Below are 16,961 nucleotides of genomic sequence, written 5' to 3'. Positions count from 1 at the left end.
CTGGCCAGCGTCTGAGACTCTGCCTCAGGCAGGTGGCTGTGTGCCCTGACCTGGGATTTCATGCGTGACACCCGTCTGGTCTCTGGGGGGTGTATCCTGGCCTCTCACCACCCCATCTCCTTTCTAAAGTAATCGCCTTAAGGGAGATTGCAGACTCCCTGCAGTGCTGGGGATTTGGTTCTTAGGAAGAACTGCTCTTACTGTCATGAGCCAATGGGGCCGATGGTCCCTCCCTCGGCCCTGCTGTACGTGGGTCCTAAAGCTTCTCCACATGTCCCGTGGGGGTTGTGCCCCCCTCAGCACACCGGCCTGGGTGTCCCCTAACCCACGGCGCTCGCTCAGCCACCAGGCACACCTGCTTCTCACCCCGCGGGGGACGAGGTCCCACCTGAGCGTCCCTTTGGCTCACTCCGGGCTCCAGCAAGGAGCTTCTGGCAGCGGCGCGAGCGGCTGGCCGTCCCCAGCTTGCGGGCAGCCCAGCTCCCTGAAGCCAGCACAGCCGGGGGCCCTGCAAGCCAGGCAGGCGTGGAAGGAAATGAGTTCCCCGGACACCGAGGCCATGCGCGTCCTGCATGAGTTCTCCAACGGCTTCATGGTGTCCCAGGTAGGAATGCGGGGAGGACGCCCCCCTGGGCGATGGGATCCATGGTGGGAGCTGGGGCTGGGCCATGGTGATTGCCCGCTGCCCGGGGAGGGGTGTCCGTGGGGTCCTGAGAATGTTCTGGAACAGCGAGCACAGCCCTGGCCACGGGGGCACGGGACCCTTGTGGGGAGGGGGCTGTCAACACCCACAGACCCCGTCTCAGAATGACGTTTCTAAACGCTTAATGTGAAGCAGGATTGCCAAGGGGACAGTGGCAACTGAAATGCAGCTGCTGAAATCTTTGGCGCATTTTGGGATGGAGTCATATGGGTGCTCGTCGGTTGACACCGGAAAGCAAGGCAGTGGCTCTCAACACGGTGACCTCGAGTGACACGGGTTTGGAGCCCGCGGGGCGTCTTATAGGCAGAGTGGTTTTGCAATACGTCCTGTCAACGTCGTGTCTCTTCCTGATGCGCTTTTTAACCCCATTGTCTTTTCTCAAGCTCCCTGGATTGTAAGAATACCGTCTACAATAACACACACAACATACAAAATGTGCGCTTGCCGTCCGTCGGTGTAAGTGGCGAAGCTTCCGAGCAGCTGCAGGCGCTTAGTGGTTACGTTTTGGGGAAGTCAAACGTTATACGTGGATTTTTCACCGCCTGGTGGTGCTGGTGGTGGTGGGGGGAGGGGAGGGCGGCGTCCCGGACCCCACGTTGTTCAAGGGGCCGCTTGGTGTCAAGGTTCTTAGGTTCATCCACGATGGAGCAGGTATCAGAGTTTCACCCCTTCTTCTGGCTGAATAAACACGTGCTGAGTGACAAAGCCAGAAGCGGAGGGTCACACAGAGTGTGAAGTGTCCCCAACAGGCAAATCCTCAGAGATGCAAAGTAGATTAGTGTCGCCAGGGGCTGTGGGGAAGGGGTGGGGAGTGACGGCTCATGGGGGCGGGGTCTCTGGGGAGATGGAATGTTCTGGAACCAGCTAGAGGTGCTTGTTGGTCGTAGGCACTGAATGTGCTCAGTGCCCCTGCGTTGTTTTCTTTCCATGATTAATGGTGAATCCTATGCTTTGGGAATTGTAGTCCCATGAAAAAACCAGGCCTGTTATATTTTATCTTTTCACGAGAGGTCAGTGTCAGGATGGTTGGGTGGGGACACGAGCAGTGGCCGGTGGTCCTTGGCGAGACACATGCGCCTTCCTTTGGAAATGCAGTCAGTTCTGGTTCTGTGCTTGGGGTGCGGTGTGGAACCCCTACGCGTGTGTAAACGTGCCTGAGTGCCATGGAGACACAGTGTCCCTTGCTTGTCACTTGCCTCACGGGCTGGGGTGGCTGCCCCCATGGCACAGCGGGCATCCCCCAGGCTCTTGGGAGTGAAACTCTGAGGTACGGAACACGCAGCTTTGCCAGCTGGCGGCGGAGTGAGCAGGAGACACACACGTGCCCGGAAAAGTACCGTGGGTCCAAACCCACCAGCACCGTGGACTCGTGTGGCACATCGATGGCATTTCGAGGTCCCCGCCACAGCCGGGACGAGACGTGAAAATGCTGTGGCTCGTCTTGTCCCAGAGTGCCGGGAACGGGGACACGGTGTGGTTACACCTCCTTCCGAGTCGAAGCAGGTGCTGCCAGTTCTGTAGATGTGATGCAAGTGGAAGCTCACAGACTGCCCGAGTCCCACCCCGACACCCCGTGGGCACAGAGCTTTCACAGGCTCCGGGGGATGGGATGGGAACGTCCTTCCCCAGAAAACGTACTCGTGTGTCCTTTCCCATCGTCCTACAAGGCCAGCTGGGGCGGCCTGCCGCTTGTCCCATGCCGCTGGCGCTCGGTGTTGGGTCACACATCTTAGGAGGGAGCTGATTCACTCCACATTCATGATAAGACCCCATGTCCTTTAGTTATCACCACTTTAACCCGACGAGGGCTGGTGCAACGTTCATGAAATAAAACGTGATACAACCTTAATAGAATGAGACTACGTCTCAACAGAGCAGGAATTCGTATAATCTTAACGGGACGAGAGTTAATACAACCTTAATCCAAGAGCTGAAACAAATGTATCAGAGTAAGAGTTAATGCAGCCTTCGTAGGACAAGAATCCACAAAATCGTAACAGAGCAACAGCTAATACGACCTTAATAGGACAAATCTTAATACAACCTTAATAGGATAGCGTTAATACGACCTTAATAGTAGGATAACATTAGTCCAACCTTAATAGCATAGCGTTAGTACCAGCTGGACACAGTCAGAGCCGGTGTCACCTTAATACAACAGCTCACGCAATCCTCCCAGAACCCGAGTTGATGAAACCTAAGCAGACGCAGAATTGATACGCCTTTAACAAAACAACCCCTTCACGGAATAAAATTCAACAGGACCTGAATTAAACCACTGGTTCGTGCACCCCTAGTAGGGTAAGGGTTAATCCAACCTTCGGGGAATAACAAATAAGACGCTAATGAGTGTTAGTCTGACCTGAACAGTAGGAGGTGATAGAACTTGAATACAGTGTTTCTCAAACAGGGACTTTGCCCCCAGGGGACATTTGGTGATGTCTGGGGAGGTGGTGCTCCTGGCATCTGGTGGGTGGAGGCCGGGGACACTGCTCTACAGCCTGTAGGGCCCAGGACGTCCCACCTCAGAGAGCCACCCAGCCCCAGACGGCAGTGCAGTGAGGCTGAGAAACCCCGACGGTGTTCTGTCCCCCACGTGCCTCCTGCAGCATTTCCAGGTGGCAAAGGAAGGACCGACTTCCTGAGTGAAGTAAGGGACCGGTCTTGCTTTCTTCTCTGTCCGCGTGCTGTTGACACAACGCGAAATAACCGCAGCTGTGGCCTAAGAGCTGTGGGAGGCCCGTGGTCTCCAGACGGCATCGTGCATGTGGGATGGGTATGCGTTCCTCTCTCGGGGTCTCCCCTCCCAAACAGCGTGTGCAAGAGAAAACACGCTTCACGCGTGCTTCGGAGGTGTCACGTATCAGCTTCTGTACATCAGACAGAATTAGAACGGCAACCGACCGTAACACTCTAATACCGCTGCACAGGGATCGCTGCTGAAACCTTACAGAGAGAAAAAGGAGCGCACACATTTCCTTGTTTGGAAAATGAAAACAACAGAAGGGAAAGGCTCACCCTGCAAAAGCAGAGGCCGTCCCTGGACCCTGCCTTCCCTGACTTCCTGTCCCCTACGGGGGTCACCGTTCACCAAGAGAGACCAAGAGCAGGATTTGGAAATCTCCTGTGTTTGCCCAGGCGTGTGTGCGTCCCTCCGTTATTCAGCGGGTCTCCTCTTTGGGGACCGTAGAGTTCCCTGGGGAGGGCGTTTCTTTCCCGGAAGACTTTCCATCCTGGCTCGTTTGCAGGGCTTGACGGCAGGTGTATTGAACAATGTCTGAGGATGGCCTGGGAGCAGGCGGGCATACTGCACAAAGCTGGGCCTGCCTGGCCTCCCCGTGTGTCCGCCCCTCCCAGGCTGACCAGCCGACAAACAGCCCTGTTGGACCCTGCGTGGACGGCGGCAGCCCCCACCAAGGCCTGGCCCTCACCGTCCCTGGGGTGCAATCCATGCACAGATGGCAGCGCCCCCCAGGCATCCGGCCTACCCAAAGCAGCAGCCGTGCCCAGTAGCTGCAGTGGTGGGCAGACCGGCTGCCTCCATGCACGGTGCAAGCACCATTTAAAAAACTTACTGTGGTTAAATAGACGTAACCCTGACTGTTTTAATCCTTCTCAGGGGCACGGTTCAGTGGCATTAAGCACATTCGCGTGTGGTGTAGTCATCCCCACCATCCATCCCCAAACTTGCTCAGGGTCCCAAATGGAAACCCTGTCACCAGCAATCACTCGCTCCCCTCCCCTCCCCCAGCCCCTGGCACCATCTACTTCCCGTGTCTGAGAATTTGTGTCTCTAGAGACTTCCTATCGGGAGGAACCTTACAGGCTTTGTCCTTTAGTGTCTCACTTATGTCACTGAGCATAACGTCCTCTGGGTCACTTGGTGTGTAGCAGGCGTCAGAATTGCCCTCCTGTTTATGGCGGTGTGATAGTCCATGGTAGGGACGGGCCCCATTTTCTTTACCCATCTGTGCCTCCGTTGATGGACAGGGCACAGCGCCCGCCTTTCGGCAAGTGTGCTAATGCCGCAGGGGGTACCAGCGTGTGTTCCAGCCCCTGCTTTCCATCCTTTGAGGTGCTCTTTGCCGCCTGTGAGCTGGGAGTGTTTGACCTTCTTGCCAAGGCCCCGGAGCCCCTGGGCTCAGCTGCAGTGGCCGCACGTCTGGGTGCCAGCTGCCGGGGGACACAGCTGCTGCTGGACGCCTGTGTGTCCCTGAAGCTGCTTCAGGTGGAAACAAGAGGAGAAGAAGGTAAGTTGCACGGGCGCTTTGAAGGAGGCATTTTCTCCACGCACATTCTCAGCACACTTTTTCTGTAAAGGGGCAGAAAGGAAGCATTTCCAGGGGCGTGGGGTGTGTGCTCTCTGCAGCAGCGTCTCAGCTCTGCCTGTGGAGCCCCCACGCCAGCCAGACACAGGCGGTGAACAAACGGGCATGGCTGGCTCCCAATAAAACTTCTGTGACAAAAACAGGCCGGGGCCAGACACAGTGGGCCTCAGCGTGCCGACTCCCGAGCTTTCCACATGCTGGTGTGGACGGGTATGCACGGAACAAGACAAAAACGTGAAAAAAACATCACCACAGGGTAGTTTTCCACCATGCTAGATCTATTCAAGGGTTGCCGTTCCTTATGAGATTATATTCTTCTTATTTTGGTGTGGAACTGGCTTTTCTCTTAGGGAACATGGTGACAATCGTTTGGTTTTGTTTGTTTGTTTGTTTTTATGTCTTTCCTTTGCAGAACTCAAAAGTGTTAACCCCAGGTTGAGCTGTTAGACCATTTTTAGAATTTTGCCCATCTGTGAAATTGCAAAGCCTGGAAGGCCTGGCTCAGGATGGTGCCCAAAACACAGGGGTGTGTGGCCCGGCTGTGCGGGCGCTGGGCACTGCGTGGTGGGCTTTTGGTTTGCAGCATGCAGCCATGTGCCCTCCGGGGTTCTGGGGTGCAAATGCTGGGGGCCGTTAACTCCATCCGTCAGGCGTCCTTTGGGAGGTGACAGTACTCAGATAGCCAGCCAGGTGTGGACATCGCGCAGGTACCGGGCTGCAGGTGAGCTCAAACCACACTGGCCACACCACCAACCGCCTTTGCAGACCAGCCCCAAACGCCCTCCCAGACCCACGCAGACTCCGCGAATGACGCTACTGCAGCCAGTGCAAAGGGGCAGTTGTCACGGACGCTTTGTGTCCTCGGCTCTGCTCCCTGTGTCCTGGGGCAGCTGCTGCTCGGGGCGTGGGAAACCATCCGAGCTGTCGCTGAGCCCAGGTCCTGGGGGGAAACGGAGGCTGCTGCCGGCACTCAGCCGAGGCCGGTGAGGACACAGGGAAGCGTGCAGGATGGGGGCCCTCGGACGCTCGGCGGGGAGGCTGCTGGACAGTGTGTTCCGGTGGTGGGTTCTGCTTCGGGGTCCGTGTGAGACCTGCAGGCATGGGGCAGCGGTGACAAGTTGTCCAGAGGTGGCTACAGGACAGACCTTGTTGTCCATGAGCAGGGCAGGCTTGTTGGCAGAGCTGCTGCTCCGGGAACAGGACCACGGGCGCTGCCGTGCAGAGCACTGGGCCCGTGAGAGGGGGTCTCTAGGGGGGACACAGGCAAGGCTCGGCCGCTGCAGTGACCCTTTGCCGTGTGGCCCTGGGCGGCCCAGGTGCCTCCCTGGGCAGGATGAGGCCCCTGGTAGGGGAAGGGGGTGGGGAAGGGCGAGCTCACAGCCAGGCCGCCTACTGGCTAGCGTCTGCCCAGAGGCCCAGGCTGCCTGCCACGCAGGGCTGTGTGCCCTCCTGCCACGTGCTGTGAGGTGCGGCACCCATCCAGGCAGGGTCGCCTGCCGCTCAGCCACACTCGGCAGGAACGCGGCCCTTTCTCCCCATCTTTCTTTCCTTTTCAAATCAGGGCGTCATCCCCACTTCCCTATTTTAAACTAAGTTGTTATTTAAAAGTGCACAGACCCTCATACAGGTTTCCTGTCAGGCTCATTTGGCCTGTACACCTGCTTCTCCAGACCTTCCAGTGGGGTTTGGTTTGTGAAAATGGATCCCAATAGCTGTGCCACCTGCTCACCGGTCACCTGTTCCTTCAGGACAAACCCCCAGCCGTGGGGAGCTGCCCACTGCTCACCCCGTTCCTTCAGGATAAGCCCCCAGCTGTGGGGAACTCTAAGCACACAGGTGACGATCACACTTCAATCACCATGGTAGCAGTGGTGGTGACAGCAGGCGGCAGTGACCTGAAATGTAACTGGTTATTTTGTCATTGTCCTTTTTGCTTCTTTTCAGCTCTATATGAAAACACAGAGCTGTCCAGCACCTACCTGGCCAGGGCCAGCCCCACGTCCCAGCATCACATGCTGCTGTACATGGGCAGGACGACCTACCAGTGCTGGGGCCACCTGGCCGAGGCCGTGAGGTGGGCGTGGTGCTGCCGGGGGTGGCGGGGCGCGTCCCAGGGCGTGGAGGAGTGGACATGCCTGGTTCCCTGTAGCAGCAAACATGACACTGCGATGTTTGGCTATCAGAGCAGATGTCACATCAGAGCAGGTGTTGGCCTGTGGACGGCACTCATGTAAATACATTGGGACAGGAAGTCCTTCCTGGTGCTCCCAGAGTCTCCAGGGAAAGTGGTGGGTTCCGAGCAGGGAAGGAGCTTCGGAACACAGGGGTGGGAGCACAGGGGTGGGAGCACAGGGGTGGGAGCACAGGGGTGGGAACACAGGGGTGGGAACACAGGGGTGGGAGCACAGGGGTGGGAACACAGGGGTGGGAGCACAGGGGTGGGAACACAGGGGTGGGAACACGGGTGGGAGCACAGGGGTGGGAGTACAGGTGTGGGAACACAGGGGTGGGAACACAGGGGTGGGAGCACAGGGGTGGGAACACAGGGGTGGGAACACAGGGGTGGGAGCACAGGGGTGGGAGTACAGGTGTGGGAACACAGTGGTGGGAACACAGGGGTGGGAACAGAGGGGTGGGAACATGGGTGGAAGCACAGTGGTGGGAACAGAGGGGTGGGAACATGGGTGGAAACACGGGTGGGAGCACAGGGGTGGGAGCACAGTGGTGGGAACACAGCGGTGGGAACATGGGTGGGAATACAGCGGTGGGAACACAGCGGTGGGACAGAAACCAGATGCTGCCTGAGTTGTAACTGTTCACGCCACCCAGGGTCTCTCAGCCTCAGCACCACCGGTGTCTGGGGCTGATGACGCTCTGTGGGACGTCCTGGGCTCCGTGGGGCTGAGCAGTGTGTCTGGTCTCCACCCAGCAGATGCCAGGAGCACCGCCTTCCCAGTTGTGACAACCAGAAGTGTCCCAGACATTGCCCAGTGTCTCCTGAGGGCACAATCCCCTGCAGTTGGGAACAACTGAGATAGATAGATAGATAGATAGATAGATAGATAGATAGATAGATAGATAGATAGATAGATGATAGGTATAGCCAGCTAGCTAGATGCCAGGGAGATAGATGGGTAGTTAACTGATAGATTACTGATGGATAAATAGATGACAGATCATATATATAAATGATAAATAAGTAGAGATAAAGGTTGGATGGATGGATGGATGGATGGATGGATGGATGGATGGATGGATGGACGGACGGACGGATGGATGGACGGACAGATGGAAGGATGGATGGATGGATGGATACAGGGAGGGAGATAATAGAGGGAGTCTCTGATGCTGCACTAGGGCTTCTCAACCTCGGCACGACCAACACTTGGGAGTGGACCATTCCCAGGAGTGGGGCCCCTGTAGCAATGTCAGTAGCAGTCACCCTCCACAGTGTGACAAGTAGAAGTGTCCCCAGACATTTAGTTTTCATACATGTCGCCCAGGGGGGCAGTGGGGAGCAGGACAGAGTTGCCTCTAATCGAGAATCACTGCTCAACATGTTCTTTCTTAATTTAGCTTCAGGCACATCGGGCACTCACAGTAACTGTGCTGTGAGATACGGGGAGTGAGTTTCGCCATTTCTTTTGGAATTTCTCGTTTTCACGCTTATAATCATTATTGGCTGGATATTTACATTCCCAAATTACATTCATTCGACAGTCACCTCAGCTGAGTGTCGCTAGGGGGCGAAGGGTGGGGCTGCAGGTGGGAAAAGGCGGGTGAGGTGTGGAAAGTGCCTGAGGGAGGGGTCCCAAGGTGGGTGCCATGGCCACGCTTGGTAACTCTGTGAATGAGACCCACACTTCAGGGCTCTCATGTCACAGCCAGACGTAGTTTCCTGCTGAGAAAGCTCCTCGTTCCTTCTTTTTGACATCAATGTCTCCTGTGCTCCTTATTCCATCTCACTAACGCTGCCCGTGGAGACCTGTCTGTCACCACAGGACAAAGGTGGGCAGTGGCACGGCAGGTCACGCAGGGCGGCATAGGACGGGCGAGGGGTTTGGTGGGACAGTGGCCCACTGCAGAACGTGCGCCCGTCTGAAGGGCCGGCCCCTGTCACCTCGGCCTGTGTGCCCCTGTGGTCGTGGGGCCACGGCTCTTAATAATTTTCGTGTTTTACAAGAAGGAGATCTACATTTTAAGGTGACACCTCCCAATTTTTTTGACAACAGAAATCGAGAGGACCAAAGAGAGTGTGGCATGAGCGGGACTCAGCCTGGGGCTGCCCACTGGAAGCAAATAGCAGATGACCCCCCAAGATCTCTCGGGGTCTTGCTGGACCCTCTGGACTTCAGTCCCTTGTGCCATGTGCAAAGGGAACCTAGTGTTGGGACAATGGAGAGTGACGCTGGCGTTTTTCTGGGTGCCACACCTGAGGCATTAATTCTTCCTCTGTGTGTGTTTCTTTCTCTCCTCCTCACTGTCTCCTGAAGGTCAAGTGGGAAAGACCGACGGCTGGGTCATCTAATTGTGTATCAGTGAAAGCACTGGGGGCTGGTTTGGGGGTGTCAGGGGCTCGATGGAAGGGACAAGCCACACGGGGAGACATTCGCTTAGCTTTGCTTCCTGCCTGTCCCATCTGTGACTTAAGGAGATCTGTGACTACCTGTGTGGCTTAATTGATGAAGAATTTGAGTGACGCCGTCTTCTCTGTTTTCAGAGAAGGGAGGAACCAGTACCTGAAGGCATTTGGGGTTCCCTCAGAAGAGCTGTTTACAGCCATCTACAGGTAACACCAAACACCGGCTCTGATAGAATGATACTTATTTGAAAAATACTTACTGGGCTGAAGAAATGTGTCCAAAGACAGCAAAACAGAAGGAAGTTGATATTTAAAGTGAAAAAAAAAACCCCAAAAACAACAACAGCCCCAAAACCATTTTGCTGTTCTTATGTTGGTGTAGATTAATTTCCCGAGTAGACGCGACTGACCAGACGCAACTCCATTTAAGTAGAAAACGGAGGCACCCTGTTTGGTTTGGTCAGTTACCCAGGGAGTAACTCAGTGCTTTGCTTTTCTTTCTGTGCGTAGACACAGATTTGCCTTTTTACGTGGAGCTCGGGTATAAACGCTCTGAGATGGTGATGACATGATGGCTGTTTGTAGTGTTTCTCACGGGCCCAGGGGTGGAATAGGCCGAGGGGAAAAGGGTGGGGAGGGCGGTGTATTTCCTGCAGGCTGGTACCTGCCCCTTCGCTCCCCGCTGCTCCCCTCTCCTCCTCTCTTTGTAGATAGGAAGATAGATATTGATAGATGTGTATTGATAGATTATAGATAGATATTGATAGGTGTAGGTAGATAGCAATTGATGATAGATAGACACTGATAGGTATCGATAGCGGGATAGATGGATGGTATGCAGATAGACGTGTAGGTGGAGCTAGTTGATCGAGGTCGATGGATACGTAGACAGGTGATGAACAGTTGGATGCATAGATGAGGGAGGGAGGGAGGGAGAGAGAGGGAGAGAGGCGTTAAGTCTGTAATGCTGAGACGAGCTTTCTCAGCTTAGGCCTCAGTGACATCTGCTGCTGGATGACTCTTTCTGTCCCTTGTGGTCTGTCTTTTCCTGCCCTGAGCCCACACCCACTTAATCGGCTCAGGAGACGAGACAGAGGAGAGAGGACTATGAGGAGGGGAGGGGAAGCACCCGCACGCCCGGAGCCTCCGGCTTCTCACCCCACCACCCTCCTGGGCTCTTCCTCACCTCTGCCTTCCTTCCAGGACCCCTTTTCCTCCCAGAGTCGCTTCCCCAGCACGTGTGTGGAACCCCCTCCCGGACTTGCAAAGCAGAGCAGGTGCCCTTGCATTCTGCCGTGTGGGGTCGGGGAGCCATGCTTGACGCTCCTGGTGAGGAAGCTTTTGTGATTGGGGACACACTCCCTTCGTGGCTTCAGGAGCTGGGGGTGGGTGGGCGGCCGACCCAGGGCTCTCGCCACCTGGGACGGCACACTTCCGTTCCACCTGGAACGGGACAGCGGCACAGATCCCATGTCCCCACGCCAGCCTGACACACGTGCGTGTGGGACACGTGTCCTTGCTTACAATGAGCACCCTGGATGTTGCCTGATTCCGACAAGCGTGGTTTCACATGCCAGGTCAGAGGACGAGTGTCTGCAATTCATGCAAGCCCTGCAGGCCATCTGGAGTGTCCACGGGAGGAGTGTGATGGCTGCCTTTGACCTGTCCCCGTTCCCTCGCATCTGTGACCTTGGTGGTGAGTGTCTTCTCCAGATGCTGGGGCTGCGTTCCGATTCTGTGAGGGCCGAGTCTTAACCCGAGTCTTAACGGTGCCCCATGAGTGCGTGCAGGAAGGAAACGGAAATCCCGTTTTGCACAGAGGGGAAGGCCTTCCTTTCACATCCCGAAGGCTCTCAGGGTTCCCAAGGTGAGAACCCCTGCGGGACCTGCCGCATCTCAGCCACAGGGCCCCACCTTCTCAGGCTGTGACCCAGCACGTGTGGGTGGGATTGAGAATCTGAGTTCCCGGTTAGCCCCCAGGGACACTGGCGGGGCTGGTCTGTGGACCACGGCCACCGGGACCCTGGCACCACTGTGTGTCAGGATGGCTGCTTTCGGGACTGGCGGCGTCCTCTGCCCTCGCCCAGCGGCTGGAAAGCAATTTGCAGAGCTGTTGAGCCGACACGTGTCATGGCACCTTCCTTGTGGAGGCAAAATACTGTCTGAGTCTGTGGGTATCAGGCCAGTTTGAGGGCTCTGGGGGGGCAGATGTCACGCTTAACTTAGGAGCCTCTTGTTCTTGTGCTAATGGGGATAAGAAGGGGAGCTGGCCGTGTCTGAGCATCTTCTGTGGGTCCCATGCCGGGCAGGGGAGACCCTAGAAGAAGCAGGCGGGGGGTGGGGAGTGGCTGTTCGCCCTCCCTGCCTGACAGGAAGGGAAGGAGGGGCTCAGGGAGGTGAGCCCCCCCTTGGTCTGTATTAAGCAAATCCTCTTGCTCCCACACCTCCCCCGCTGTCTTGCCATAGAGAAGGCACAAAAAGCACGAGCCCCCGATAGGATCTGGGGTTCAAAATACCTGCCTGGTGCAGCTGCTGGGGTAACGCCAACCCGAGGAGGTCTTCCCAAAGTGGGGGGCCTCCATCCATGAACCAAGTGAAGGCTGAACTGCCTGGAAGACGTCAGGGTGTAAGGCACATTCAAGAGCCCCTCGGTCCTTGGTCCTTCGATCTGAGGGGTGCCCCCAAATCCCGTAAGACGGTGGCACAAGTACACAGGTCTCCCTGAGGGGGACCCTCCCTGGCCGACGTCCTTCCTGCCACTGTCCTCAGGCAGCAGGTGCCACTGTTAGGAGAGTTCAAAGTGGCTCTGTCCCCGGCTTGCTATGCGACTCAGGCAGGGGTCTCTGTGCCTCAGTTTCCCTGGGAAATGGGGGTAACTCCCAGGGACTGAGCGGATCACTCCGCAGTCCTCCTGGGGCTCAGGGCTCTCTCTGTGGAAGGGGCGGCTTCTCCACGGTCACGGGTTCTGTGAACAAGAGCAGAACGCAGAGCTGCCCTCCCTGGGGGCACCTGGGGAATGGACATAGGGGACAGGAGCCCCGGGACAGAGGTCCAGGACCCAGGACGAGCCTACACTGGCATCTAGAGTGGTTGTCATCAGGGCGTCCCCTGGAAATGTCCTCCTCGGGGCATCTGCCTGGGGCCTGCTGCGTCCTCCCTCCTCTGCCTGCTTCCTGGCCTTGGGTGGATGGACGCCCTGACCCCAGGTCGCCACAGGGAGCTCAGACATCGCGTTGGAGGGTACAGCCCGGTCAGTCCATCCACGAAGACCCCTGGACTCGGCCTCCTAGGTGACGATGTGACTGTGGAGACCATGTCCCCACCTTGGGCCCTCAGGTGTTGATGGCGGCGGCTCACAGGCTCCTCTCTGCCCATCACTCTCTGTGTCCCCTTCCAGGCTGTTCGGGGGCTCTGGCCAAGGAGTGTGTGTCTCTGTACCCTGCATGTCACGTCACGGTTTTCGACATCCCGGAAGTGGTACGCACGGCAAGGAAGCACTTCCCGTTCCAGGAGGAAGAACGGATTGGCTTCCGTGAAGGTGGGTTTCTTTTCATGGGCTGCGTGTGTCCACGGGACCATGGGAAAGGAAGGGAAAATGCCCCATGTTCCAGATCCGAGGGAGGGAACGGGCCCTGGCCATTGTTTGGACTTGTCTCTTGTGTTCACTGAGACTTCTGTTCGAGAGGGTCTGACCGTCACAAGCTGGGAAGGTTTGGGGAAAGCGTGGTCTGCTCAGGTGACCCGTCGCGCTCGGTGCGGCTTGCGTCCAACGGCATCGGGTCGCAGGCTGACCCAGGCCCTGCCCTGTGTTACAGGAGATTTCTTTAAAGACCCCCTTCCGGACGCCGATTTGTACATCCTGGCCAGGGTTCTGCACGATTGGGCCGATGACAAATGCTCACAGCTGCTGGCGAGAATCGCGCAGGCCTGCAAGCCAGGTGGGTGGTGTGATGGGAGAAGCCCCTGCTGTCCTCTGAGGCCATCCATCCTGGGGGTCCGTGGGGACGTGGGCACAGCCTGTGTGTGATGGGGAGAAGCCCCCGCTGTCCTCTGAGGCTGCAATAATAAATAGATCCCACAACACGCCTGTGTAATGGGATTGGTGACTAGTAACAGCTCCTTGTTTCAGGTGAGAAAACTCGAGTCTGGGAGATTTAAGAGACCTTCAAAATGGTCTACTCCAAACATGGCATTTGGCACAGCCGTACGACAATTAATGTGTTGTTGGTGATCTGACATTCGGAGTCTCCGGGCCGCCTGCGTTTCCGTTTCCTCCCTCTTGCTGCCCGGAGGCCTCCTTGCTTTCTGTTCTCACCACATCCCGGCTCCCTGCCTACGCTCCTGCTCTGGAATCAGCTTTTGTCCTGGAAATGTTTGTGGCTCTGTGAGTGAGGAGTCATTTTCAGAGACCGAGGTGTGGCGTGGCACTTTGCAGGGGGGGGGTCACCGTTTCTAGACCCTTTCCCTGGAGACACGTAGGACATGCATTTAACGATCACAGATTGTTTTTACATTCTAAGTCATGCGTGTTGGGTGGCGGTGACTCTTATTTCCACCAAATGGGACAGGCCGAGGCTTCTGGGTGTCGTCGTGGGTTCTGTGGGTGACGCTGGCTTTTGAAAGGGTGGGCACCGCACTGGCCTCCATTGATGAGAGCTGACCAGATGCGGCCAGTTCGTGGGGGGCCTGTCACCCTCAGCTACTTGTTACTTTGTCACCAGCGTCTTTGTTCTTCAAGCCTCCCGTCTGTCACCAAACTTCCCTGGTGATGACAGAGGACCAGTAGATGCAGATTGAAATGTAAAACTACGTAGGGGTGAAAAATACCGATGTGGCCAGAGGGTTCAGCCAAGAGATGGTGCAACTGGGAGGGTGCCAGGCCACGTGCCTGCACACCACGCTCCCGGGCGCCTGGAGACACTCCAAATGTTTGATCTCGGGGTGAAAAATTAACTCTTCTGTTTACTGCTTGAAATCTGGAGGTGACCGTCACCTGCACTTCACAACCCACCCTGGAGGGAAGAGTGACGGCTTGTCCGAGCCACGGCAGGACACGTTTGGCTCCAAGTCTTCTTCCTGCCGGGAAGGTGGTATGGCCAGCCACCTACCTGTGCCTTTACGGCCCCTGGTCGCCCTCTGGTGACAGCTGTGCCTTCCATGCATTTTACCTGGTGGCCAGGACGGGCGGCTCCTTGCGTACATACACAGCTGGTCACACGTGCTGAGCCGGCCAGCACCCAAGGGCCACGCACGGGCGAGCTGCAAGGAGTTACGGGTCCGGTTTGGGTCCACTTGCAGATGGGGACAGGTGCCAGGGCCGTGGGAGAGCCAGCGGGGCTGGGAGCCTGGAACAGGGCCGGGGACACGGTGTGGGCAGCGTGCCCCTCGCTCACGCGCCCCTCCCTGTCAGGTGGCGGCGTCCTGGTGGTGGAAAGCCTCCTGGATGCAGAAGGCCGGGGCCCGCTGACCACGCAGCTGTACTCACTGAACATGCTGGTGCAGACCGAGGGCCAGGAGCGGACGCCCGCCCAGTACCAGGCACTGCTGGCTCCCGCCGGCTTCCGAGACGTCCAGTGCAAGAGGACCGGGGGCATTTACAGTGCCATCCTGGCCAGGAAGTGACGCCCCTCACGGAGCCGCAGCCGCCCTCCCAGCACAGAAGTCGTTCTGAAGACGGGGTCTCGGTGACGCTGCTTGTGTTTGCGGCTCGCCCGGCGGGGGTGGGGTTTCGGGGGACGGCTGACCACTGCCCGTCACGGTGTGGGCTGTCTTGTTCTGTTCTTTATTTTGTTGTGTTTCATTTCATTCCCCTCCACTTCACTGCGTTCTAGTCTATCCTACTCTAGTCTCCTCTCTTCTCCTGTCCACCACACGGGGGTCACGACAGGTCGTCTCTGGGGCCATCGCTGCGCTGACCACAGGGAGCCCCGTGTCTGCTGCAGCAGTTCCTGAGATGGCCACCTTTGTCACTGCTCCCCTGTCCCCTGCCCAGCCTGTCCTCCGTGGGAAATGGGCCGGCCCCCTATTTGGATACGTGGGGACCCTGCCTGCGGCATCTCGGACACCCACATTCCCGACCAGATGGCCCACTTGTGTCCATCGTGGGGGCCTCGTGAGGGACCGGACGGCCTCACAAGTGCTGCTCTGGGGTTGACATCAGGTCGTCTGTGACTAGAGGAAATGGTGGCCCCTGTGCCCCTCAAAGGGCCATTGATCCAGCATCGCCAGAGGCACAGGGGGTCCCCTCTGTGGTGGTGGAGACCTGGGCATGCACCTCGTGGAGATTTAGGGCCCCACCACAGACACCCCGCAATGTGAAGGTCCTCTGTGCTGGACGGGGCGTGCACTCACCCCTCACCCCAATATCACCAGGGAGGGGCACTCACCCCTCACCCCAATATCACCAGGGAGGGGCACTCACCCTCACCCCAATATCACCAGGGAGGGGCACTCACCCCTCACCCCAATATCACCAGGGAGGGGCACTCACCCCTCACCCCAATATCACCAGGGAGGGGCACTCACCCCTCACCCCAATATCACCAGGGAGGGGCACTCACCCTCACCCCAATATCACCAGGGAGGGGCACTCACCCCTCACCCCAATATCACCAGGGAGGGGCACTCACCCCAATATCACCAGGGAGGGGCACTCACCCTCACTCCAATATCACCAGGGAGGGGCACTCACCCCTCACCCTAATATCACCAGGGAGGGGCACTCACCCTCACCCCAATATCACCAGGGAGGGGCACTCACCCTCACCCCAATATCACCAGGGAGGGGCACTCACCCTCACCCCAATATCACCAGGGAGGGGCACTCACCCTCACCCCAATATCACCAGGGAGGGGCACTCACCCTCACCCCAATATCACCAGGGAGGGGCACTCACCCCTCACCCCAATATCACCAGGGAGGGGCACTCACCCCTCACCCCAATATCACCAGCGAGTGTGACTCACCGGCACCCCAATATCACCAGGGAGGGACACTCACCCCTCACCCCAATATCACCAGGGAGGGGCACTCACCCTCACCCCAATATCACCAGGGAGGGGCACTCACCCCTCACCCCAATATCACCAGGGAGGGGCACTCACCCCTCACCCTAATATCACCAGGGAGGGGCACTCACCCCCCACCCCAATATCACCAGGGAGGGGCACTCACCCTCACCCCAATATCACCAGGGAGGGGCACTCACCCCCCACCCCAATATCACCAGAGAGGGGCACTCACCCCTCACCCCAATATCACCAGGGAGGGGCACTCACCCCTCACCCCAATATCACCAGGGAGGGGCACTCACCCTCACCCCAATATCACCAGGGAGGGGCACTCACC

General features: G+C 57.5%; 1 protein-coding gene across 1 annotated transcript; it reads left to right on the top strand.

The window, feature by feature from the left end:
* ASMT (acetylserotonin O-methyltransferase) lies at nt 1-16,072 on the top strand. Its single transcript, XM_019717777.2, has 8 exons — nt 1-604; nt 4,779-4,953; nt 6,976-7,105; nt 9,752-9,820; nt 11,191-11,309; nt 13,011-13,151; nt 13,429-13,551; nt 15,024-16,072. The coding sequence occupies exons 1-8, from the start codon at nt 206-208 to the stop codon at nt 15,233-15,235; spliced, it is 1,368 nt and encodes a 455-aa protein (XP_019573336.2). The 5' UTR covers nt 1-205; the 3' UTR covers nt 15,236-16,072.
* The last annotated feature ends 889 nt before the right edge of the window (nt 16,073-16,961 follow it).

This window comes from Rhinolophus sinicus, chromosome X (genome assembly GCF_036562045.2).
Source record: "Rhinolophus sinicus isolate RSC01 chromosome X, ASM3656204v1, whole genome shotgun sequence".
NCBI lineage: Eukaryota > Metazoa > Chordata > Mammalia > Chiroptera > Rhinolophidae > Rhinolophus > Rhinolophus sinicus.
The sequence above is the reverse complement of the archived record's forward strand: the minus strand, read 5'-3'. Positions and strand labels throughout refer to the sequence as shown.

Excerpts from the sequence above, each read along its gene's own strand:
- ASMT (XM_019717777.2), top strand. The coding sequence starts at position 206 with ATGAGCCAATGGGGCCGATGGTCCCTCCCTCGGCCCTGCTGTACGTGG. Across the intron at positions 11,310-13,010 it reads TCGCATCTGTGACCTTGGTG|GCTGTTCGGGGGCTCTGGCC; the intron begins GTGAGTGTCTTC and ends GTCCCCTTCCAG. Across the intron at positions 13,552-15,023 it reads CGCGCAGGCCTGCAAGCCAG|GTGGCGGCGTCCTGGTGGTG; the intron begins GTGGGTGGTGTG and ends CCTCCCTGTCAG.